At 53.6% G+C, this 26,127-nt stretch overlaps 1 protein-coding gene across 1 annotated transcript in view; it reads left to right on the forward strand.

Moving 5' to 3' along the window:
* Nucleotides 1-10,419: 10,419 nt before the first annotated feature.
* The window catches only part of LOC114697201 (RAP1 GTPase activating protein), a 49,303-nt gene continuing 33,595 nt past the window's right edge, over nt 10,420-26,127 (forward strand). The window contains 2 exon segments of the mRNA XM_028875362.2: nt 10,420-10,495; nt 12,291-12,326. Coding sequence (XP_028731195.2) covers nt 10,452-10,495; nt 12,291-12,326 — 80 coding nt within the window. The 5' untranslated portion in view covers nt 10,420-10,451.

Genomic DNA, 26,127 nt, shown 5'->3' on the forward strand with positions numbered 1-26,127 from the left:
AAGTCCAAGGGATTTCAGGCATTCATCACCATATTCAGTCCAAACTTTATAGTAAAAAACACATTTTTTAAAAGCTTTTCCTTCAGTGTTTGGGGATAGTGGGATTTTTTTTTTCCTCCCATGATATCATATTTTCAAGGTAATTGGCAATTGGGCAGTTTTCCCTCTTGAGGGGTCAGGGCCTGGCACATAGTAGCCGTCAGTACATTATAACGGGGACATCAGCAGAATTCTGAGCTGCTTGGTAAGAGGGGCAAAGGGGCAAAGCAGGCCTGATGGTGTGGCCAGCTACATTGAGGGCCAAAGTTGGGGTACTTGGGCTTCAGAGGAGGGTGATGAGGTGACCTGCTTTATTAACGGCTTGACTGCCAGCCTGGGGACTCTGCATCACCCCAAAGTCACTAAGGAGCCCGCTGGGCATTCTGCACATAGCCTCTGGCTGCATGGCCGGACTCTGTAGCCAGGGAAGAGAAAGCAGCCTGGCTGTGCTGGGTGAGTACTGCCCAGGGCCTTCCTCTCTGGATCTCATCTTCCTCAAGTGTGCAGACAGAAGCACGGCCGTGTCTTCCACCCCTACCTGGAGCAGGGGAGGGCCTCAAGACACCAGCCCTGCAGAGAACTGTATAGTTGTGAGTGCAGGAAACAAGACTGTCACCTGCACAGAAGGTCGGCGTCTTGTCCCTGCCTCTGCGTTGCTAGTGGGGGGGGGGGGGCCGCAGTGAGCAGGTTCTGAGGCTGCTGATAGGTCTGTGGCATGGGAGAAGCCTTGTGACTGCTGCCGGCCTCCAGGATGATGATGGCTGTGCCGGGTGAGCCCCGGGGGTGTTTCTCTCTTAGGGAGTCAAGGCATTTCGGTAACTGCCTGTTCCTCAGGCACCCCTGGGAACTGGGAGCGGTTGGCAAGGTGCACAGGGCGACAGTAGGTGCAGAGCAGACACCTGAGCTGCCTCCTCAAGTCTGCAGGAGCCACACACTTGCAGAGGGAAAAGTGGAGGCCAGGCTGTGGGGTTCAGCCCTCTACCTCCTGAGAGCTGACTTGAATCTCTAAGGGACCGATTCCCCTGTCCTAGGTCCCCACCTTGAGTCAGGACTCCAGCGGCAGGTGGAGGTGGCTAATGGAGGATGACCTTGGTAGTGTCCCCTGCCTGGCTGCTTGGGAGCAGAACTTGGGGGGCCAAACCACTGACCTCAGGGTGTGCTGGGACAAGGCTGGGTTGGTGGTTGGCCAGTCTTTTTCCGTGATACTCTCTTCTGACCTTGGAAATCAGCAGAGAGGCCACACACCCTCTGGTAGACAGATGCAGGCCCTTGTGACAGCCTTGGTGGCAGGCTAAGGGCTACAGCGAGGTGTGTGTGGGCCTTGGCCTTGCCCGTTCACACATACCTCCCACCTTGGAGTCTGTCTCCCTGAGCTCTAAGTACCTCTGGAAACAAAGCTTGGCAGAGCCCTTAGGGCTGAGACCCCATCCGTCCCTGCCACCAGGCTTACAGCTGGAAAGATGTAGGTAGTTGTGGTCCCTAAGGATAGAGAAGCCTGCCGGGCAGTGGTGGCGCACGCCTTTAATCCCAGCACTCGGGAGGCAGAGGCAGGCGGATCTCTGTGAGTTCGAGGCCAGCCTGGTCTACAAAGCAAGTTCCAGGAAAGGCGCAAAGGTACTCAGAGAAACCCTGACTCGAAAAACCAAAAAGAAAAAAAAGAAAGAAGGAAAAGGATAGAGAAGCCTGAGACTCGCTCCTGCCCCACTACTCCCAATGTGTGCAGTCCTTACCAGCAGGATGGGCTGAGCAGCCGAACCCCGGAGGGGCATTAATTGAGCACTTACGGTGTGCTGAGTTCCATGTTAACGCTTTCCATGGACCCATCCCATTGACTTCCCAGCAACTGTTATTACCAGCTATAAGGGGCTCAGAGAGGTTAAGCAGCCTCCAGAGGTCACTCAGGGGGCTGAGATTTTAATTAGGGCTGTGTTAACCTCTGTTAACCACTGTGATGTACAGAGTAAGACTGGGAGGGAGAGGGGGCTGCTGAGAGAAGTGGGCTGTTCCCTAGCAGCCCTAGGAAGTTTGCTCTGGCCACGGGGTAGGGGGGGTAGGGGGCTAGGCTGATGCCAGGACAGGGGCGTTCCCTAACAGTTCTGCTCATCACCCTGTCAGTGCCAATATGGAGAACGTGGATGTCTCGTGATCGGGACTAAAGAAGGCCTCCCTGGCTACCCAAGGACCTTCCTTGATTCTTGCCCTGTCCCCGTGGGGGCCTTCAGAACCAACCCTGTGCCAGTAGAAGATGTATCACAGAGCCACAGCACAGGACGCCCCGAGTGGCCCAGTGTGTTCAGGAAAGGGCTGGACCCAGAAGCAGGGCCATGTGCATACCCACCGAGGCCTCTCTCTCTGGACCTGTTTCATCATGAGATGGAACAGCAGCTGCCTCAGGAGTCACACTGCCTCCCAGGACACAGGGGGGCCACCCAGATGTGACTCAGTCCTACTCAGGGAGACCATCTGTGAAACCAGGGGTCTGGACCCCATCACGGGCTTCCCTGCAGTGCTTAGGCTGAGGACGGTTTGGGGGTTCCAAGCTAGAGGGTCCTGTGTACAGAGGGGCCAGGATAGCCAGAGAACACCCCTCACTCCCTGCCCCATCCTAGTCTGGGGTACTGGACCCCAGAAATAATCTGTGGGGGTGTGGGACCGGGGACTTCAGGGCCAGGTCCTGCATGTCGAGTGGAGGGTCTTGGAGTCTGAGCGTCACCTCTGCCCCTGCCTGCCATGCCCGTGGGGCTGGGCTACCTGGGTAACCAGAGTGAGAAGGTCCCTTGGAGATTCCTTGTTATAGACAAAGAAAGAGGCCCAGAGAGGGGATGGGACTTGTCCCAAGTTACTCTGGGAGCCAGCGTGGAACTTGGCTCCTGGGACAGTTCATACTAACATGTCCACTAACCATGTTAAACACCCACCTCAGCCTTGCTTACTCGGCCTTTTCTTGGTAGGGTCTCACTATGTTGCCTAGGGTAGTCTTACACTCCTGGCAATTCTCCTGTATCAGCCTCTCAAGTACTGAGTTTACACGCATTTCTGTTTTGTTTTTGTTTGTTTGTTTGAGACAGGATCTTGCTATACAGCCCAGGTTGACCTCGAACTTATAATCCTCTTGCTTCAGCTCCCCAAGTGCTGGGATTATAGGCATGCACACCACACAGGGCTGTGAGTCCCTGTTGATTGGTGGCTCCTGTGTTAGGGCTGAGAACTTTTGAGTTCTAAAACCAACTGTGTGAGATAAGTACAGTTACTTCATCACCATTACCTGTTAAAAATCCCAGGCTTTGAAAGTTTATGAAAAGGACCCAGAGTCGCCAGTCAGGAATAGTGGAGCAAGGGATTCGAACACAGGCCTGACTCATTCCAAGCTCAAGTCATCACTAGACCATGTATGTTATGATAGGGATAAAACTAACTTTCTTTCTATCCATAGCTGGCCTAGGACACTATTTATGCATTCCTTGAACGCATATCAAGTGCTGAGTATGATGAGGCTGAGAGTCAGAGACTAGACAGTGAAGTGCAGGACCTCCAGACACCCCTCCACTCTCTGCCTCACCCATAATGGCTGCCACTCTCCTGTCTCCAGTCAGCCTTTTGAGTGCCCATGGTGTCCCTGACCTCCTCTTGTGAGAAATGGGGCAGGACCCAGCGGGTGCACCTGCTGCCATTGGTATAAATAACCACCCTGTGGAAGCCCTTTGTGAGCACCAGGCATCGCCTCTGTTACCGCTCAGCATCAGCCTCCACTCATGGGAGCTGGGCCCCTGTGCTGTGTGGCTCTTGTGGACTCTGCCCGGCCCTGTGTCCAGGCTTTGTGCCCAGGCTGTGGCTGTGCTGTGTCTGGGAGGTAGAGTATCTACCAAGCAGCTGGTGATTATTAAGCACTTACTGTGTGTCTTATGAGGCTAAGGCTTGGGCAAATGGGGAGACCTTGTTCCTTGTGAGGGATGTGGAGCCTCAGCTCCATCCACTCCAGCCTGTGGAAACCAGAGCAGAATAGTTGTTTTCTTTTAGAAAGCGCAGTGAATGTCTCAAGGAGTGTCTGCGGCCATTCCCACGCCCCACTCTTGGGCAGGCCCTTCAGCCCCCAGGATCCTGGGGTTCCTAACCTGCGGAATGGGGACAGCAATCCAACCTAATCTACAGAATGGCAGGAGATGTGCTTGGCACAAAGCCTCAGTAGTGGGTAGCTACTGCTTTTCTGGGATGGGACATGAATGATGGGGATGGAGGTCTTGAGGAGCACCCAGGGAGCCATTGCCAGCCTCAGTTTCCCCATCAGTTATGGCAGATTCACAGTTCTTGCACGCTCTAGCTCCTGGGGCTGTTATGAGATCACAGAGGCCCAGGGTGCGTAGGTGCAGCTCAGCAATCCTCAGAGGAACGAAGGGCGGAAGGAACACAGTAGGCGGTGAATCAGCAGGTGCCACCATTGTGGCACGCAGGTGTGCCATTGTGGCCTGGAGAGGCGCAGCCTAGAGGGAAGGGCGAGGACAGACTGTGGGGCCGCCTCCGCATCAGGGGAGGAGGGAGGGAGGGTGCCACAGCGGGATCTGGGGCGCTTTCTCTGGGGGCTCAGGGTCTCCACCCTTCCAGAGAGACGCTGGGGGGCTGGGGCTGGGGCGCTGTCCCTGGTCCTGGAGTGCTGCCTGCTCTGGCCTGCAGTTCCATCGACGGCCAGATGAGGGCGCCAGGGACCGCCTCTGACTCCCAAGCTGTGTTCAGAGAGCAGTCTTCATTTCCAGACTTAACACTCCTAGATAACAAGCCAACCTGCTCAGCTCATTTCCGAAGCCACTGACATGTCACCATGAGGGAACCAAACAGTGCTCCACTTGTCGGGGTGAATGCCCTGGCATGACCACACTGCAAGATCACAGAAGTAACCAAACCCTTGGCATTTATAACAGAGACACTTTTCCATTTAACAGTGGAAAAATCTTACTGCTGCACCTGACCTCCAGCTCTGGATGGCTCCAGTAATTGAACCTAAGAAAATTTCATTATGGATTAAAGCCACATCAAAAAGATACTCACGGGGTTGGGGCTGTAGCTCAGTGGTAGACCAATTGTCTGACTTACTCAAGGTCTGGGTTCCATCCCCAGCCCCCGCACCATGAGAGAGAGAGAGAGAAGAGAGAGAGAGAGAGAGAGAGAGAGAGAGAGAGAGAGAGAGAGAAGCACAGATCAATACCGGTGTACGAAGTACTTAGGGACTAGGCTGCCTTACCAGTCTGTGCCCACACGCAAGGCAGGGTAGTGTGTGTGCAGGAGTCTGCCTTGAGTGGGACTCTCCCTGAATAGCTCTTTGGGCTGCCACCCTCTGAATGGCTGTGGTGACTCTCAGTAATTGCTAAATTAAAAACCACCTTCCTCTATTTCCCTAATGCTTCTCGGGGGCGGAGTTGTCCTCATTGAGAACCACAGCCAAAGTGGGAGCTTTGCGGCTCTGCTGAGGCTTACTGGGTCCTACACTGGCCGACTGAGTGGAAGGGGGTGCTTTGGGAATTGTTAGGGTACTCCCCCCATCTTATACGTGAACCAGCAGAGGCCAGAATAGGAAGGGTACTCCTGGGCAGCAGCAAGTGACTCACAGATCTGGGGGCTGGATCCAGGTCTCCTGGCCCAGGAAGCAGGGCTCAGGCAGCCCGCTGCCCCGGTAGGTGTTGTGGGTACATCCCGGAGCTTTAACCAACTGCCCTGAAAGTGGGCAGGGAAGGTCGTACACTTAGCAGAGATAGTGAAATAGGGAGGCTAAATGGGTCCCTGCTGTACCACAGGACAGTGGCCTTGACCTCCCCTCTGTATTCTCCTCCGGGGTGCCATGGTTGGTCACACACCTCTCTGACTCACCAGGGACCATTCTCTTTATCTCATTTCTTCCCAGAGGCTTGCTGGTTACCACGTAAGATAGCCATGCATGTGTGGACGTGTCTGTCTGTCCACACACTGTATAAGTGTAAGACAGCCATCGTTAGGGGGTACGACTTCTGTGCACAGATCTGTGGTCTTGTGTGTCATGTGCGTGTGCAAACCTGGCCACAGTCAGTAGGTGAGCACGCTTAGATTTGTGACTCAGGCAAGTAAACTTCATCTGACCTTGGTACGTGTGTGTGCATGTGAGCTGACAGAATGAGGGCTGACTTCCATGTGAGCAGGTCTACACCTATTGTCTAGGCACAAGTTAGACATCTGTATGTGTGCTCTGTACAAGTTCAAGTGCGTGTGAACCAGGGAAACCTTGTGGACAGATGTGTACTCGGGTCCTCCAGGGAGTGTGTTATGTTGATGCTCCTGACCAGAACCAGGACAACAGAGGCATCACTGGCAGCAGCTTGGAGAGGGTAAGCTGAGCCACACCTCCTCCCTCCCCAGGGAATACCCCAACCCTAATGCTTTAGAACTTAGATCACAGCTCCTGGGACTGGATGGATGTCACCGGGCTGGAAGGGTGAGGGGGCTTCCATGGCCGGCGACATTCCTCCTAGGCAAGTGTACTTTGCCAGTGCCTTTAGGCTGGCGAGAAAGAGGTTGGTGTGCATGTGTGAGGGAGATTGATTAACACATGAGCAAACCTGAGCCCTGGGAGGAAACAGATTCCAGCCAAGCCACTCAGGAGCTGCCAAGGCCAGGGCAGGGAGCCCAGACCTGCCATGTCTCCTGCCCAGGAGGCTCTGAGCATATCCCTGCATGGGAATGACTTGAAGGGGAAGGGGCTGTTTGGGGACCCTGGCAAGAGCCCACGAGTAGCATGCGGAGCCCAGCCTGGGATCTTCCCAGGGCTTGCCCTTCTCTCTATTCCCCGGTTCCCTGCTGAGGGCTGGCAAGGGCGTGCTGAAGGCAGGTGGGTAGGATGCTCAGAGTTCAGCCTGGGGTGGGCTTGGGAAAGGAACTACTCTGCACCCCTGCATTCTCCCTTCTTCACCAGGTTTGGAATGCGTTCATTTAACTTGGGTGCACATTCAGGAGGTCTAGAATAGGAGGTTTCTTCCCAGAAGGAGGCTGGCCATGGAGAACAGCCTGGCTCTGTTTTCTTTTTGAGAGAGGATCTCATGTAGCTGAGGATGACCTTGAACTCCTGGCCCTCCTGCCTCCACTTCTCTAGTATTGAGATTAGAAGTGTGTACCACCAGACCTGGCTCTATTATTTGTTAATTGAGACAGAGTCTCACTATGTAGTGTTGGCTGGCCTGTGATTGGCTCTGTAGACCAGGCTGGCCTGGAACTCACAGAGATCCACCTGCCTCTGCCTCTTGAGTGCTGGGATCAAAGACCATGCGCCACCACATGTGAGCCTGATGCCCGGTTTTATTTTGTACAGGAGAGTGGACCCAGGGTTTCATGCATGCTAGGTGAGTGCTACTCCCAGCCTGTAGTTCCTTTTCTAGGTGAGAGACCGAGGAAAGGGGACTCTGACCCATGCAGCCGCCATTCCCCAGAGCCAGCCTGCAAGCACCCCTCCCTGTCACAGTGGTCTGTGGTGGCTGAGGTGGGTCCCTTGTCACGCTGTCTCTCTATGCGGCTGTCTTGGAGTCTGTTCTGTAAATCTGCTCACACAGATTTACCTCATTCTTCAACAGTATTAAAGTTTTGTTTTTATTTTATGTGTATGAGTATTTTGCCTGCATGTCTGCATGTATGTATATATGTGTAACATATGCAGCCTGGTGCCTGAGGAGGCCAGAGGAGGACTCTGTAGCCGCTAGAACTGGAGTTACAGATGGTTGTGAACCACCACGTGGATACTGGGAACAGAATCAGGGTCCTCTGCAGAAGCAGCCAGTGCTCTAACCACTGAGCAATCTCTCCAGCCCCACCCAGCCCCACCCACCCTTTTCCTGAGACACTTGGAAGTGTGCACTGCCATGCCTGGGTCTATATTTCAATTAATTCGTTAAATTGAGTCAGGGTCTCATTATGTAGTGTTGGCTGGCTTGGAATTGGCTATGGAAACCAGGCTGGCCTCGAACTCTCAGAGATCCACCTCCCTGTGCCTCCCGAGTGAGTGCTGGGATTACAGGAGTGGCTACCACACTTGGCCCGTCCTTTCTCATAGCTGTGTGGCCCTGCATCTCCATCTGGGTGGCCAGTTAGTTAGTATACTAGTAATTCTTTGCTATCCTTGTAGAATGAGGCAAACTCGTGTAGTTAGGCCTCCTCCAAATCATGCTGCAATGAAGGTTTTATTTACCACACACACACACTATGCCAGGCAGGATCTCCAGTGCTTTATGATTGGCAGTTTAATTTATGGGCAGTCAAACTGTTTGAATAATTAGCACCTTCATTACCAGCCCCACTTTACAGATGAAAAAACTGAGGCACAGAAAGGTTAAGCACCTTGCCCTAGGTCACACAGCTGACAGACAAGAAGGCTTGGTTGGGACCTTAGGCGAGCCCACAGGATGCAGGCCTCCCCACCCCTTGTCCTTGGCTCTTCATCTTCAGGACCCAAGCTGTGACATAAAGAGTGAATTCTTGTAGGTAGTCTTGCAGGCTAAGAGGGTGCATTTAATGGTTGCTGGCCTGAGGGGCCAGGGGCTGGCATGGAGTGCCCTCCACATCTGTGGCTGAGAGAACATGACCTCACTGACCGTCCCACCCCCATCTCTTGCCAACGAGGCAGCTGCAGTTGGGCAGAGCTCAGAGGCCGGAGTCCACACTGGGCTCTTTGTCCTCGGTGGGAACCCTGCAGCCCCCATGGCCCATCTCAAGGGCCTTCTGTCCCAGCCTCAGGGGGGCCTTCCTGGGGCCAGGCCCAGCTGGGAAACTTGGCGTGTTGGCAGCTCCTTGGCCAGCCTGCCAACTGGGCATTCAGAACCCACTCAGGACTTGGCCCCTTCGGTGAGCCTAGGGAGGCTGGAGCCCATGCTGCAGGGGTAAATGCAGTGCAGAAAGGGCTGGAGTCCTGGGTGAGCCAAGGGCGAGCCAGCCCGCAGCACACACATACTGCCTAGGCTGGATCCAGGTCCTCTGGCCCCACCCAACTCCTCCCTGGAAACCCCTGCCTCTCCACAGAAAGGGGTTGGGTTGTTCTCTTCTCAGTGGATGACTCTGGTGCTCCCACACTCGCCCCTCCCCACTACCCAGCCCCCCACCACCGCCACATACAGAGTGAGCTCTTCACGCTGCCCCTCAGAGGAGGTCCCTCTTCAGCGTCTGCAGCTGGGGTCCAATGCAGTCTCCTCAACCCCTTAGCCCCACTCTGAGCACCCTGCCAAGAGGGCCAGGAGGCAGCCAGACGAAAACCTCCAGAGCTGAAAACCAAAGCAGGAGTTCCGTGTCCTCAAACCATCTCTGACCCCTTCAGGCCCCTCCTCAGGGCTCCTCCACTCATCTGAGCTTGGAGCAAAGGGGCAGGGGTGGAGCAGGGCTGAGGCAGCTGGCTCGGTCACTGCCATGAGCCCTGCCCAGCCCTGGCCAGCCCTGGCCAGCCCTGTCTGGGTGAAGCCAACGGGAGTCTAGACCCTCGTCAGTCACAGCTGTCATTTCCCAAGAGATGAAGGAGCTAGCCTGGCCCTAGCTCAGTACAAGCCTCTGAGGAGCCCTGCCCCTGGCCTTGTTCCTTTGGTGGCCCTTCTCCCTCTGCGTTTACAGCCGTAGACCCTGAAGTCCCCCCAAACAGAAAACCCCACAGAAACACCCAGGGCTCCTGGGGCCTCCCTGGACAGGGGTGAGGGAGCATCGCAGGGTGTGTGTGTGTGTGTGTGTGTGTGTGTGTGTGTGTGTGTGTGTGAGAGAGAGAGAGAGAGAGAGAGAGAGAGAGAGAGAGAGAGAGAGTCCCAGAACAGGGACTGTGTCCCTCTGTCAGCTGGTATCTTCAGGAGTGTCCCAGCTGGATGTGTGGAGAGGAGAGAGCTACTGTGTTTGTTGAGTGACTATATGAGGGGACTCTAGGATTCAACCCTGTTTGTCCCCAAAGGTGGATGGATGAGGGATCCTAGATGCATTTCCAAACCTAGCCCAGGATCCCTCATGCATGCTGAAGGATCGTGCTGAGAGTCCTGAGGGGGCTTCAGATGAGACAACAGGAGGGTCCCTCTCTCTCTGACCTGCGGAACTGGTCCCAGGGCATCAGCCCGGAGACTTAGGGACTACGTGCTCTGTCTCCGCATTAGCTCAGTGTCTCATCGCCCTGGAAGCCAGGCTGACCCAACTTTCCCAGTGGGACACCCTTGGCACCTCTCCCCGGGGAGGACTGGAGGTGGCTATGTAGATGGGGCCGGCGTGGGGGTGGCGCTCTCCTCTCTCGGAAAGTCCCACAGCCCGGAGCGAACAAGCGACGCTTTCTGCGCCACCGGGGCTCAGCTGGCTGGCGGCCGGGGCGCACACGGTCCCGCCGGCCGGCCGGGGCAGCGTTGCCAAGGTGACCCCGCGCTGGGCAGGCTGCGGGCGGCGGCGACCACACCATGAGCGGCCGGAAGCGCAGCTTCACCTTTGGCGCCTACGGAGGGTAGGTGCGAGTGCAAGCGCTGTGCGGGGCTTGCTTGGGTGCGGTGACCCCCCGGGGTGGGGAGGGCTGCGGAGGCTGAGGCGAGCTTCCATCCGAGTCGTGAGTGGGATGAGTGAGCTCCCGCGTGCTCTGCTGGGTGTTCACGTGCGCGTGTGGGGGTGAGAGAGTAAGTGTGGATTGCAGTGTCTATGAACATGAGCGTGAGCGTGTGGAAGATGCCAAGATGCCTGGACCTGTGTGTGTGTGTGTGTGTGTGTGTGTGTGTGTGCCAACTGGGTGGGCACAGGGCTAGGAGTGTGTGGTGGGGCAGACAGCCTCAGAAGGCCCCGCGGGGACCTCCCCTTGGCCTCTGTGGTCCCCCTACTGAGGCTTTGGAAGTTGATCCCCAGGAGCCCTCAGTAGCCGCCTCCTACTCTGACCACATCACCTTGTGGAAGCCAACCACCCTCTATATTTCCTGCTTGACCTGGAGGCTGGGGCTGGGGGCAGAGTAGTAGATGGTCCATCTTAGGTAGGGTGGCTCAACTCCTTGACCCTAAGCACCCACCTGAGGGATCCTGAAGGATGGGATTGTCGCCGGTAGCAGAGATTTGGCAAACCAGAGGGAGCTGGTTACACAGACTAAGCCAAGTGGTCTCTCCTGGGCCAGCCAAGGGGCTGCGTGACCTTTGCCAGCCTGAACTCCTAACTCCCCGAGGGACAGGGCAGGTTTGGTGTGGTGCTGTGGGGTACAGTCAGAGCCCCATGAGCTAGCTGTGTGTAGGACAGGTCCGGTCCAGTATGCTTCCTGGCTGCTCAGTCTCTGAGGGGACTTCCTGCAGAGGGACAGGGTGAGCAGACAGAGAAGCGCATTTTGGGAGTGAGATCCTGGATGTCAAGCAAAGCTAGGCGCCTGGGCTGGGTGGGGCTTCCTGGTCATGACATCCAGGGGCAGCCCAGACGGGAAGACAAGGTCTTCTTTGTGACCTCGGATGAGCCTTGGTCTTCTTACTTTCTCCCCAGCAGGATCTACTCAGTACCCCAACCTCAGCCATAGCAGCCCAGCCTTCCTTCCCTCTGCTCCCTGCTTGCCTCAGGCAGAAGGCAAGGGTTGTTTATTTTCCCAACAGCTGCCCAGTCCTGCGGAACCCTGCTAGGAAGGAGGGGGGAGTCCCAGTGCTCCCCCACCCCAAGGTGCCCTCTCTGAGAACAGTGGGGTGAGAAGCTGGGGAGGCCATACCTACCCACTCTCCTCTAGGCTGGGCTCAGGGAATGCGGCCTGGGGGGGTGGTGGTGGTGCCCATGCACTCAGGCAAGAACATGAGTTGGAGTGAGGGGAGGATTGTCTAGGTCCTCAGGTGATTGGTTCCCGGTGGATATGAGCTGGGACAAGGCTGTGGGACTTGGAGAGATCATCGTGGGATTCTGCCATAAGCCATAGACACCTAGCTTACCTCCCAGCCTGTCCACACTCCTGGAGCCTTGCGCCGACCTAAACTGGAGCCACACGGTCCTACTCTGCTTGGCTCAGAACTACTGACTCCACCTCTGCCAACACTTATATTCCCTGCTTCCCTGGGCCCCAGACCCCCAATCCAGCTTCTGGTCCTTATTTGCATAGCCCCAGCCCACCTACCCAGGTGTCTAAACTGACTGTGTGAGTCTGGCCACATAGGATTTTGGAGGGCATCGGGTACCTTTAGCAGCAGTGCCTCCCCAGGCCACCAGGGGGCAGCATGGAATGGAATGGGTCTGGTGTGCCCTGCAGGGCCGCGATGGATGTCCCCTCATGGGCTGCCCGCTTGCTGTGTTTCAGGGTGGACAAATCCTTTTCCCCGCATCAGAGTGTGTGGTGAGTACTGGGGGCTCTCAGGAGCATCTGGCTACCTTGGCCGCTCCCTGGGGGCACCCCAACCCATTCCTACCCTCTATAATGTCAAATCAGACCTACCAGCCCCTCCAGGAAGGGCATGGGAGACCTTTCCCCCAGAACCCATATATCCTCCCCACACAGTTCTTTTTGGAGCTCAGCCTCGGAGTCAGATCTTAGCTCATGCTGGCTGGGTGATCACCAGTGCTTTGCCACCTCTCTGAACCTCAGTTTTCTCATCTGGGAAATGGGGGTATAGACGTCTATTTAGTAGTGTGATGTTGGGGAACTCAGGCATGTGAACCCAGCTGGCATATGAGAGGCCCTCATTCAAATTGTTCCTTGCTTTCCTCTTCTCCAATCCTTGCCCTGGTGTTGCTCCCAGCTGGGCAGGTGGTGGCCTGCCTTCTTACTGACCCCCAAGCCATCTAGTCCCATTCATACCCAGCCCCAGAGCCACCTCCTGTGTCTGAGGCCTCCCTCTCTCTGGAGGAGGTGACATCTGCAGCTTCCCCAACACCGAGAGGTGCCAGGCAGTGGGTGGAGGTGCCGTATCACCTCGGGATTCTCACAGCACTGGGCACCTGATGCCCCACAGGCGGGCACCTCCTGGCTTCCCTGGCACCAACATCACATGGCCCTGACAGCTGTTCTTCCAGGGGGAGGCTCCCCAGTGGCTCCAGCCCCTGTTCTAGGTTCCTGCCCCTGCTGGGGGCTTCCTGGGGTCTGCACACCCCACGGTGATTCGGTTGCTATAAGATTTCTAAGCAGCCCCCATGGGCCCAGGACCCTGGGAAGCAGGAGGCACACGGGTGTCCAGGCTGAGCTCCGGGGCTACTTCCTCACTTCCTTTTATTACCAGCTGGGCAGCTGGGAGCCCGTGACTCTCTCTTTCTGAGCTTTACTCCTGATGCCATGGGGAGTCAAAGGGGTGTGTTATGCCCAGAGCAGGGCTTAGAGTGGGGAGATGAACAGGTGAGGCGGACAGTTCCCTTGCAAGGTTTCAATCACCAATAGCTGCCATTTGTCAGGTCCCCGCTGTGACCGATAGGCACTTGGTACGTGTTGACCACACCACCGATCGGGGACTGTTCTCTCTAAGTATGCACAGATGAGACAGAGTGACCTGCCCAAGGCCACACAGAGTTGGGATTTGAACTTTGACCTGATGTAGAACCATAATGGGGACCAGCAGCTGCCTCCAGGCGTATCTGTCTTCAGCTCTGAGTAGAGAGATCTCCAGGCCTCAGAGAGATTCTAATGGGGGCAGGTGTGCAAGGCTGTCACAGACCAGCACTCTGAACCGAGAGGGTTCAGACAGACAGGGTACCATGGCTGAGAGTAACTGGCCAGCTGTCTGGCTTTGACCCTATCCGGGATGTAAGGATCTTGACACCTCAGGATGCACCTGTTACCCACAATTCCTTGCCCTGTCCCATCGCTGCTTGAGCCGCTGTCCAAGGTGCTAAGTCTGGGTGTGCCCCACCCTACCCCACCCCTGCCGCCAACCCTGACCTAGCCTAGTGAGTGGCAGCCTTCTCCACAAGTCATGATCTGATCCCTGTGCTTTGCCTCTGCATTCCTCTCTAGCAGAAGTTTATTTCTCACATGGCCTGCATCTCTGTTCACCAGGGACACTTGATTAGAACCACCATGATGTTTTGCTCATGTGTCTCCCCTGCCGTCCCCACATCTTCCTCCAGACACCTTCCTCAGCTGCTGGGTGGTGGGGGAGGGCGCTCCTTTCTAATCCCACATCACGCCTCCCTCTCCCTGGAACGCCCCCCCTGTTTATCTCACACACATTACTGATTGTTCCCTGGTTAGCAGAAAGAGCATGGATTGGGAAGGCTGACAGGTGTGGGTGGAATCCGCCTCTGCCATGTTCTAGTTGGGGACCTTGGGCAGGTCAGTCCCCTCTCAGAGCACTGCTTGATGCTCAACACGTTTGTTTGGAAGTGTCTGCAAGGCAACCTCTGTGGCATTGAATGTGTCCACGTGACTCTGAAATAGGAGGCAGGCTCTGTACTCCTCCAGGTGGGGTGTACTGAAGTTCCTCCAGGACTTGACGTCTTATACCTGTGTGAGTCCGAGATCAGCAGGGCTCTGTCCCCCACAGAGCTATTGCACCCAGCCGAGTGCCGGGTGGATATCGTGGAATGAACCTGTGATTCTGCTTCTGCGGCCCTAAGAACCCAGCTATCCTGGTGTAGGGGCTGGGCATTTAAGGTCGGTCCAGACAGGGGCAGGAAGATAAAGAGTATTAGGGCAGCTGGTGGACTTGCTCATGGCAGAGGCTTCTGGGAAGAACTGTGGAAAAAGCAGTTGATTCATCCTTAAAACTAGGAGCCTTGGAGGCAAAGGCAGAGGCAGAGCCCAGCAGACAGGGTGCTGATGATTCTGGTGGCCTCGGTCAGTCATGACATCAGGCCTGAGAGTAGACCTCTGTTTCACAGGTCACAGCTTAGCCAGAGTATGGCTGGTGGAGGCTGGATTTGAATCCAGCTCCCTCTCTTCCTGGAGAGGGAATCTTGGTCAGGCATGGAAACTCCAGAAACAGGAGTCTTGCTGTGGGAAAGGTAGAGAGAGGCAAGTGATCCCCAAATACCCTCAAAACGGGAGCCAGTGCTGAGTGTTCCATGGGGAGGGCTCACCTGCCACAGAGATGTGTCCCCTCAACACTGTGGCCAGGCCCTGTGTCTCCCTTGGATTATTTTATTCTGGAATAGACTTCCATTCCCACTTTACAGATGGGGAAACAGACTCAGAGGGCTAGTGGCTGACCCAGGGCAGGAAGTCAGTAACTGATGAATGGGACCTGTCAGCTCCCACAGTCTTCTAGACGCAGGAATTGAGAGGCGGCCTGAGGTGGTGGCCTCTGTCCTCAGGAGGCTCCTTCAGCCCTCAGCCAGAGCTCTTGGGGCCTGGTACTGCTGCAGGAGGCACAGGCTGGCCTCATTAGCTCTGAAATGCCAAGCAGGTACAGCCCGCTGGGCCACCTCATCTATTATGCATCTGGTGGGCAGGCCCCTGGTGGGCAGCGGGGCAGAACCCAGGCCGGAGCCAGCAGCTGCTTCTTGAGCCCACACCTGCTCCCAGTTCTGGCCAGGGACCTTCTGGGGCCAACACCAAGGCTGGGCTGGCCAAGGCAATGCCATCTCCTCCAGCTAAGCTGGAGTGAAGAATCCCACTGGGCATGGGGGCAAGAACACATTCCAGCAGCCACTTCTGAGAGGGTGCTAAGTTCCTAGACCTGGATGGGCAGAGGTGGCTGGTGTAGTCTGAGGTGTGCATGCCCTCTCCTGCTGGCCCAGAACCACAGAGGAGTGGAGCTGTGATTATTTACCATGTATTCACTTGGCCTCAAGCGACTCTGGTGTACCTACTATGTGTGGACAGGTTTCCAAGAACTGAGAATCAGCAACAACCATTGAACACCTACTATGTACGAGGAGTTTGCAGCAACCACTAAGTACCTACTGTGTGCTGGCAGGGTTCCAGGTGCTGGAGTTAGTGATCCATGAGACAGGCTGACCCTTCTCCTGAGACATCTATGCTTGGCCAGAGTTGGCTGTACTTCTCTGGGCCTTGGTATCCTCACTTGGGAAATGAGTAGGGAAGAGGACTGTAAGTAGACAGAAACTGGCCTCTGATCCTTGCACTGAAGTCTGAAGCAGGCTTACAGGAGAAGGAGGAAGGTAGCTGCTCGGGGCTCTGCCACCGCCCTTCACACAGGTAGACACACTGCTTTGTCCCAGTGACTCCATGAACCATGTGTGGTTCCTGGGCCAGGAGGAAGCTGAGGCTGGGAGAAAATGTCCTGAAAGGTTTTTAGAAGATCTAGTGTTTAGACTCTTGAGGAAAGGTGGAGCCAAGAAGAGCTGGGTATCCAGAGAGCAGCAGGTGCTCAATACGTTTTGTAATGGTGAGGAGCCAGGTGTCTGGAGGACCGAGGGAGTGTAAGGTCCGAGGTTGGGAGAGGCTTGGACTGTGGGAGTTCTACAGGAAGGATGGGAGTTTAGGTGTGTCAGCCACTGGCCTGTGGAAGCACTGAGTCTCAAGTGCCTGGCTTCATGGAGTCTTAGAGATTGCTGGCTTCACGGAGTCTTAGAGATTGCAGGCTTCACAGAGTCTTAGAGATTGCAGGCCTCCTGGAGTCTTTGGAGGTGGAAGAGACTTTGAAGCACCTCTCATGGCCTTCCACCTGGCAAGGAAGTACCGCTGCATTCACTCATGCCCCTTTAGAGTGTTAGAAGTGATTGGGGGGCCTTGTGAAAAAAACACAGTTCAGGGACTCATGGACCTCTTGAGTACCTTGTACCTCAGCGGAACCCTTCAGCCCCTTTGTATTTTTTTATTACATTTATTTATGTATTTATTTGTGTGTGTGGGGGGTTCAAAGTGCCAATTCTCTCCCTCTACCAGATGGGTCCTAGAGACAGAACTCTGGTTTTCATGCTTGGCCGCAAGCACCCTTAACTTCCTATCACGCCTTCTCGAATATTCCCAGTGACGGGTGGCTCCCTGCCCTTGAAGTGGCCCTTTGCATTGTTAAGCAGTTTAGATGGGTATCAGAGGGTCTTCTTTTTTTTTTTTTTTTTTTTTTGGTTTTTCGAGACAGGGTTTCTCTGTGTAGCTTTGCGCCTTTCCTGGAGCTCACTTGGTAGCCCAGGCTGGCCTCGAACTCACAGAGATCCGCCTGGCTCTGCCTCCTGAGTGCTGGGATTAAAGGCGTGCGCCACCAACGCTCAGAGGGTCTTCTTTTCAGCTCCCTGAGCCTGTACGTGTTCTGGGGTCCCCCCGCCAATGCGCACACAGCCCTTCAGAGACAGGCACTCTCTGAGGCTGCTCTTCCTGGTCAGTGTTGTGTGTTTGCGTCCCGGCTTCCATTTCATCCTGCAGCTCACTTACTGCTGCCCTGAAGCCACAGCCACTCTCCTCGATGGGGCCTCAGAGAGACACACACACACTCTCTGCCAGGACACTTCTTTGCAGATGCAGGAGACAAGAGTCAGGTCCCTTCCAGGTGGGCTTTGGTCCCGGACTGTAGTGGTTTTGCAGTGTGGCCTGGGGAAGTGATTGCCACGAATCCCATGCATATCACCCGCACCATGAAGCTGGAGTGTGTGTGTGTGTGTGTGTGTGTGTGTGTGTGCTTTGCCTGCCTGTATGACTGTGCACTATGTACATATAGTGTGCACAGAGGAAAGAGGACAGTGTCAGATGGTTGTGAGCCACCATGTGGTTGCTGGGAATTGAACCCGGGTCCTTTGGAAGAGCAGTCAGTGCTCTTAACCACTGAGCCATCTTTCTAGCCCTGAAGCTGGGGTTCTTGTTCAAGGTTCCTGGTTTTTCTTGCTTGGCCCTACATCCTGCTGGTGCTCAGGCTGCCCCTTCTGTCAGGAAAGATCTGAACTCCGCAGTTAGGCAGACCCAGGTTCAAATGCCGACTCTGGTTTCCACTCAGCTACTGTATGGCCTTTGCCATTATCCATACCATGTCAGCAGTACTGCTTAGAAATGACTCACTGTGGGTCTCAGGGATGTTTCCTGCCTCGTGAGTATTTGCACTGAAAAAGAAAAAGAAAAAAAAAAAGACTCATTAATCCACAGAGACTAAGTGTCATGTGCCTGAGCAGCTGGGGCGAGTGGATGATTGAGGAGGGTGCCCTCTTGGTATCTTAGGGCCCAGGGTTTTATGAAAGATCATTACCCAAGTAGTCCAGTTCATATACTAAGGTGGGGAACCCACCGAGTGCCAAAGCTTGTGCAAACCAGAGGGCAGGGTGGTGTGCAGTGGAGACCGCAAAGAGGCCATGCCTCTTGGAGTTTCTCAGTCCAGAGAGGAAAAGGACGAGGCCATACTAAAAGTACAGACCATCGTGGCAGAGACATCAAGGCGGCAGGAACTTGAAGCGGATGTTCACATCCCACCCACAATCAGGAAACAGAGCCGTGAATGCCTGCCGTCAGCTTGCTTTCTCTACTCAGACAGTGCAGGATACCAGCCAGGGAATTGCCACCCACAGTAAGCGCTCTTCCCATCCAATCAAAACAATCCCCACAGGCATGCGCAGTGATGCTGGATTCGATCAAGTTGACTGTGAACACTAACCATCTCACTACAGTGACCCAACATAGAAATGGGCTGCATGGCATTGTGCATGTGTGAGACGGAGGGGTGGGGAGACAGAGATTGTGTCTGGTGGGGAGAGAGCTCCATGCAAGAGAATGTTCTAGCAGATCATGGTGGGGAAGAGCAGATGGCATGTGTCGGCCACAAAGCCTGGGCTGTGCCCGGCCACTGAGGGCAGCAGAGTTACTCACCAGGCCATGTGTCTGACCTCCTTTAGGGGACTCTGGAGTCTCTGAACCCTCAAACTAGGACTTATCCCGAACTCCTCTTTAAAGCTGCATTGTTGCTTGGGGCTTTGGAGCCCAGCACCCTGATGGTGCTCAGGGGGGCTGAGCCCCACACCCGGATTCTGGGCCTGGATTGTGGCTGTCTGGATTTAGTAAGCTAGGGAGCTTCTCTGGACTGCAGTTTCCCCCCTTGTTAGGTCTTTAACCTGCAGAGATGGAGAGAGAGAGAGAGAGAGAGAGAGAGAGAGAGAGAGAGAGAGAGAGAGAGAGAGAGAGAGAGAGAGAAATCCTAAATGGTCTTATAATAAAAACCTGGAGCCAGATATTGGGGTAAATGCTGAAAGATCAGAGAGACAAAGGAACAAGCCACTAGAGAAACTTCTCACTACTACTGAATCCTCAGGCCGAATGGAAGGCGAGATCCTGTCTCCATGAATCCTCTGACTTAAAGCTTCTGAGTCCTCAGCCAAAAATTCTTGAGTTCCTGTCTCCTCATGACTTACATGCCTTTCTCTGCCCAGCCATTTCACTTTCTAGTGCTGGGATTAATGGCGTGTGTACTTCCCAAATACTGGTAGCAAAGGCATGAGATCTCAAGTGCTGGGATTAAAGGCTTGTGACTCCCAAGTACTGGGATTAAAGGTGTGTGCCACCACTGCCTGGCTCTGTTTCTCTCCTAAACTGAATCAGTCTCATGTAGTCCAGGGTGACTTTGAACTTAGAGAGATCCAGACAGATCTCTGCCTCCCAAGTGCTAGGATTAAAGGTGTGTGCCACCACTGCCTGGCTTCTGTGTTTAATCTAGTGACTGGCTCTGTCCTCTGATCATCAGGCAAGCTTTATTTGATACACAATATATCACCACAAGAGAGAGGGGGAGAGAGGAAGAGAGAGAGAGAGAAAGAGAGAGAGAGAGAGAGAGAGAGAGAGAGAGAGAGAGAGAGAGAGAGAGAGATTAACAATGGAACAAACCAAGACCCAGGGAAGAAGCAAGGTCACATCAAGCCACCACACACAAGTCCAGGCTTGCTGTGTCTCTTGCCCAGACCCCAGGCAGATCCTGAATGAGAAGAACTAGAGAATGGGTAAGTTGTTTGGGACCCTGGCAAGAGTTGGCTAGAAAGAGTTCCACAAGGCAGTATGCACCAAGGGCCAACTTAGGGACTGGCACAGAGCTGACCCTGACCACGGCAGCTACTATAGTTACTCCACTGTCATTGAATGCACAGCAGGTCAGTCTGCTTGGTGTCATGGAGGCCTCTCCTGTAGATGAGGAGACTATTCCCAGTTCCCCATGTGAATGAACATGCTACCTACTGGTGCCCTGGCACTGGCCCACACAGGCTGGCCCCCTCAGCTGACAACTCTGCGGAGTCCCTCACCTGAGTTCTGCTTTCTTCCTCTGTGCCGTGGATGTATGGGATTCCCTCTTCAGGGCCAGTGAGGTGGGAGGACATGCTGGAGGGAAGCCTCCCTGGTAACCCTGGTGACCCTGGTGGCCCTGGTGACATGTGGATGTATCCCTTCTCAGAGGCTTTTTTTTTTTTTTTTTTAATTCTCCATAAAACAAAGGTCGTCCCCGATAACAGTTTCTGCTGGCGAGGCCACAGCAGGGCTAGGTTATTTGTCCTGCTCTGGCTATTTGCTGTGTGGGTTTGGGTTAGAGGCTTGCCTTTGTCTGAATCTGTTTATGCTCATAATAAATACATAAATGGGGATCTAGTCATCACGGAGGTGTCCTTCAAGGCTTTATTCTTTTCTTTCATTCCTTTTTGTTGTCTTGAGACAGGGTCTCTCAGTTTAATACTGGTTGTCTTGGGACTCTATGTAGACCAGGCTGGCTTCAAACTCACAGAGATCCTCCTGCCTCTGTCTCCCAAGTGTGATTAAAGGCATGCGATACCACACCAGGCCCTGCAAGGCTTTTTATTAGCTATTTGTTCATTTAGCAAATACTTCTGGGCTCATGTCCTGGGCCAGTTGTTATCTGAGCTGCAGTTTGCAGGGAGGCCAGATGAATGAGGTCCCTGGCTTCCCACGGCTTCCTTCCAGCTCAGGGGGGGACAGGCATAAGATGAGCTAAGGGACCAGTGAGGTGATTTCCAATGGGTAATGTGGCCTACAAAAGGAGTCTGCCTTGGAAGGATACTGGGTGGCCCCAAGGACTGATGGGAAAGTCTGTTGTGGGAAGAGTGGTCCAGGCAACAGAAGCTCTGATTTAGGATAGAGAAACAAGAGAGTTGATGTTCTTACCTCAGCCAGCCTGGTGTCAGTCCTCTGCCTTCCTCCACCAGCTGCCCATGAGGCCAGAGGTTCCTTGCGGCCTCTTACATAGGTGCCCATGTGCCCAGGCACCTCCAAGTCCACCCTCACAGGCTGGTCTAGTAGACAGCTGCGTGGTGAACACAGGATCACATGAATATGCCTAACAAGCCGGGTGTCCAGTGGGTCACACTGTGCACTGAGTGAATTCCGGTAACAAGGTTCTGTGGGCTTGGTCCAAGCTTTTGAGGCACGCTGGTTCGTGGGGCACCTCTCCTGGTCTGGTAGGGACTTCAGGGGAGGCTGGAGAAGGGTAGAGCACACGAGATTCTATTGCAAGCGGGGACAGGCTGTGTGTGAAGGCCTGGCATCGTAAAGGGGCTTGGGAGCTGCAGGGGCTGGGGAGGGAGGCCCAGACTGAAGGGGAGAGGGGGGCCACGTGAGACAGCACATCTTCTTTCTTACGCAGAGTGAAGCCATTAGGCAGGTGGGTGGCACAATCCCATCCAAGTACACTGGCACGCAAGCCCACGCACACCCCAGACACAAGAGCGTTCTCTGCCACCTCTGCTTCCTGTCGTGCACACCCAGACACTTCCCACCTATGATGCGCCCCCCCCCCCTTGCTGCAGGGAACCCGGTACTCAGAAGGGACAGACACACCCACAGCAAGCAGCCTGGCTCCTGGGGCCCCGCCCCTGTGCGTGAGGTGGCTGACTACCAGAGAACTTTCCCGTGAGCCTGCAGGGTAGAGCTGCCGCCACCCCTACACAGCGGAGGAAGCTGAGGCTCCTCCACACACAGGCCACACTCACAGATCTTGACACAGCCAGGAGCTGAACTTGGGGCCCTCAGATCTCCAGTTCTTTTCTCAGCCCCCCTACCCTCTGACTCCGGCACCTGCAGGTGGAGCCGCTCTGCCGTTCTCCCTGAGACGGGCACAGGTGACTTTCAAGGCCAAAGTCTTCCACAAACAAGCTGATTGACACAAAGTTATTCAGAGCTCAGGGAGGGGGCTGGGCCAGCCTGTACCCACCTGCCAGGTGACCGGGAGGTTTCTGAGGTGGGACTGGGGTGCAGTGGGGCAAACGTGCAGCTGGTGGCCAGCTGGGCACAGAGCCTGGGTTTGCATTTACAAATGAGATAGACAGTGTTGGCTTCCTGAACACTGGTGTCACACACCAGTGTCCTTCCTCAACCCTCAGGGAAAAGAGTGTGGCATGCCAGGGAGGTGAGTTTCCGGCTCTTCTCTCCTGGCTCTGGGCTCCGATCGCCCTAGGTCAGCTTCTCCCTCTCCTGGTGACTGGAGAAGGCAAAGGAGCTAGGTTCTAGCAGTCTGAATAAATGCTCAGTTTCCCTTTGTCTTTATTTTTTTTCTTTTATCGATTATTTGCCAAACACTTCCTTCACATCCTTTTTATCTGCAGTGTAATAATCTGTAATTTTGCTGGGGGGGGGGGCGGCGGCGGCGGTGGCTTTGGTCCCAGTACTCAGGAGGCAGAGGCAGAAGAATCTCTGAGTTTGAGGCCAGCCTGGTCTACAGAGTGAATTCCAGGACAGCCAGGGCTACACAGAGAAACCCTATCTCAAAAATACAAAAAAAAAAAAAAAAAAAAACCTGCAATTTCTTGTGGATCCATTAACTTTTCTGCATCCATACCTACAGTTCCAAACCCATATTTGTCTTCTGTGGCTGTGATGACCTCTACTTGGTCCAAACGGTCTAAGCCCAGGTCTTGCCAATCTATGGAGCCTTTTCCTGGGTCAGTCTTGTCTCAGAGTTTCAAGATGTACAGAGGCTGATCCTCAATTCTGTCTAACGTCAAAGCTGGAGTGTCATTACTCTGTCAGTACACACGGGAACCTTCTGTATACCTGCCTGAGGACCAACCTCACTGCATAGCCTTGGACCCCATCCATTCCTAGAGGCTCAAAGTGGTGCTGAGTGCCTGGGCCAGCCAGTATGGAAACCCCAGGCACTAGCTTGAAGACCGTAAGCAAGCAAGGGGTGGACACAAAGGACTGGAGTCACCATGGCTCCCTGTTTCCTTTCTTTCTTTCTTTCTTTCTTTCTTTCTTTCTTTCTTTCTTTCTTTCTTTCTTTCTTTCTTTCTTTCTTTCTTCTCTCTCTCTCTCTCTCTCTCTCTCTCTCTTCTCTTCTTTCTTTCTTTCTTTCTTTCAGATTTATTTATTTATTATGTACACAGCGCCAGATCTCATTACAAATGGTTGTGAGCCACCATGTGGATGCTGAGAATTGAACTCAGGACCTCTGGAAGAACAGTTGGTGCTTTTAACCTCTGAGCCATCTCTCCAGGCCCCGCTCCTCTGTTTTCTTAAAAGACAGCGTTGGGACCAGGGAGATGGCTTAGCTGGTGAAGGACCCTGCCTCCAAGCCTGACAACCTAAGGTCAATCCCTAGAATCCATGTGGTGGAAGACAAGAACCAACTCCCCCAAGTTGTCCTCTGACCTCTCCATGTGCACGATGGCATGTGCTCCCCCAAGTAAACAAATGTTTTGTGTTTTGTTTTTAGAAAGGAAGGGTGCTTGGTGAGGTGGCGTGCATCTTTAATCCCAGCAGGCAAATCCCTGTGAGTTTAAGGCCAGCCTGGTTTACATAGTGAGTTTCAGGCTAGCTAGGTTACAGTGTGAGACACTGCGTTAATCAATCACAATCAGTCAATCCGTATAAAAAGGCGGGGTCTAGGGCTGGAGAGATGGCTCAGAGGTTAAGAGCACTGGCTGCTGTTCCTGTTCAATTCTCAGCAACCCCATCATGGCTCACAGCCATCTATAATGAGATCTGGGGCCTTCTTTTGGGGTGCAGGCATACATGCAGACAGAATGTTGTATACATAAAAATAAATAAATAAATCTTTTTTTTTTTTTTTTTTTTTTTTTTTTTTTTTTTTTTTTAAAGTCAGAGTCTAATTGCCACCCAGCCTGTGAGCCTCTTCCTCAGACTCCCAAGGACCTGGGCCTACATATGGGCTATCAGGGTTCTTTATTTTAAAAAAAAAAATTTTTTTTAGCCAGGCGGTGGTGGCGCATGCCTTTAATTCCAGCACTTGGAAGGCAGAGGCAGGTGGATCTCTGTGAGTTCCAGGCCAGCCTGGTCTGCAGAGTGAATCCCAGGACAGGCTCCAAAGCTACACAGAGAAATCCTGTCTTGAAAAAACAAAAAACAAAACAAAAAAAATTTTTGAGACAGTCTCACAGCCTAGGTTGGCCTTGAATTTACTGTATAGCCAACAATGACCTTGAATTTTTAATTCTCCTGCCTCCACCTCCCAAATGCTGGGATTACGGGCATGTGTGCCCCTACACTTGACTTTTCTCCTGTTTTAATTACAAAACTAAGACCTCAGGAAGGGCTGAGGCTAGCTCTCGGTGGTAGAGCGGTTGTCTAGCATGTGCGGAGCTGGAGGAGGGAGCCTATGGCACGGCACACTTGGCTCTCATTAAAATTGAAAGTAGAAGCCGGGCGGTGGTGCCTTTAATCCCAGCACCTGGGAGGCAGAGCCAGGCGGATCTGTGTGAGTTCCAAGACAGCCTGGTCTACAGAGCGAGTTCCAGGATAGCCAAGGCTACACCGAAGAACTCTGTCTTGACAACCCCACCCCTCCAAAAAAAAAAAATTGAAAGTAGAAAAGTGTGTCACAGAAAAAGGCAGAAGTTCCCACTGTCCTGCTTCTTAGACACAAGCTGTGGAGATGTTCACTGTAGTTTTGATTTTTTATGAAAGATGGCATATTTTTGTTGCAGCTTACCTTTCTAATTCCCTCCCTCCCGCCCCCCCCTCCCTTCCATCTTGCTTGCTTGCTTGCTTTGAGACAGAGTTTTGTAGTCCTGGAGCTCATTATGTAAACCTGACCTTAAACTCCCAAAGATCTATCTGCCTTGGCTTCCCAAGTGCTGGAATTTGAAGGTATGCACCACCACGCCAGACCTAGTTTGCTTTATTTACTTAATGTGCCCCAAGCCATTGGGACCAGAGACCCCCATTATCCCTGCCGCCTGGTAGTTCACACTTTGTATGTACCTTGAACTATTTTCCAGTATCATTTTATTATGGTGGTGAGGACCAAACCCAGGGCTGCACACATGCTAGACAAATACTTTTTTTCTGAGCTACATGCCCAGCCTTTGCACATTTATTTGGGGTCATTGTCTCACTAAGTTGCCCAGGTTAGCCTGGAACTTTCCATCCTGTCTCAGCCTTTAGAATGATGGGTACAGGCTTTGACTACCACACCTGGCAATGTTTTAGTTTTTGCGATACTTTGGATGAACTCAGAGCCATGTGAGTGTTCTGCTGTTGGATTCGTCCTCAGAGCACCAGCTTCCTTTAATGGGTGCTGAGGAACCTTCCAGACTTTAGCTCTTGCAAACCCCACTGGCATTGAGTTGCCGGACCCCTGTGCATCCTTGCGTGTGTTTATAGAGGAGAAAGTAGAAACTGAGTCTCCAGGCCAAAGCGTGTATCTTTTGCTCTTGACTAGGAGATGGATAACATTGCCTGAAATACTGTGGTTGTATCCTTTTTGCCCTGGTGCATCTAGGGAAATCCTGGAAGTTATGGGGATTTATCCACTACCCCATCCCTGGGATCCTAAGCACCTAGGGAAGCTTGGGCACCTTGGAAGCCTGACCCAGGCTTCTCTCTGCTCCTTCAGCTGCAATCCAGTGCTGGCCCGCCTTGGCTTCCGGGGCACCAATCCCCCACACAGCTGGCTGTCTCACTGTTCGTATTTACCTTCTGGAACAGAGACTGGTCTGTTGTCAGCACAGAAAAAAAGACAGAGAAGGGGTAGGTTCGAGATTAGCATTTACCACGAATGTTCTGTGTATAAACTTATGAGTCCTCACAGGCTAACATTGTTATTATCCTTCCTTTTAAATCTGTCTGTGTGTGTGTGTGTGTGTGTGTGTGTGTGTGTGTGTGTGTGTGTGTATGAACTCATACAGTGGAGATGGAACCCAGGGCTATGTACACAATGGGCAAGCACTGTGCCACTAAGCTAATTCCCCAGCTCTTTTTCCTATTTGTTTGTTTTGTTTTGTTTTTTTAAGATTTATTTACTTTATGCTTGGTGGTGGTGGCACGTACCTTTAATCCCAGCCCTCAGGAGGCAGAGGCAGGCAGATCTCTGTGA

The sequence above is a fragment of the Peromyscus leucopus genome, chromosome 2, assembly GCF_004664715.2.
Source record: "Peromyscus leucopus breed LL Stock chromosome 2, UCI_PerLeu_2.1, whole genome shotgun sequence".
Taxonomy (NCBI): domain Eukaryota; kingdom Metazoa; phylum Chordata; class Mammalia; order Rodentia; family Cricetidae; genus Peromyscus; species Peromyscus leucopus.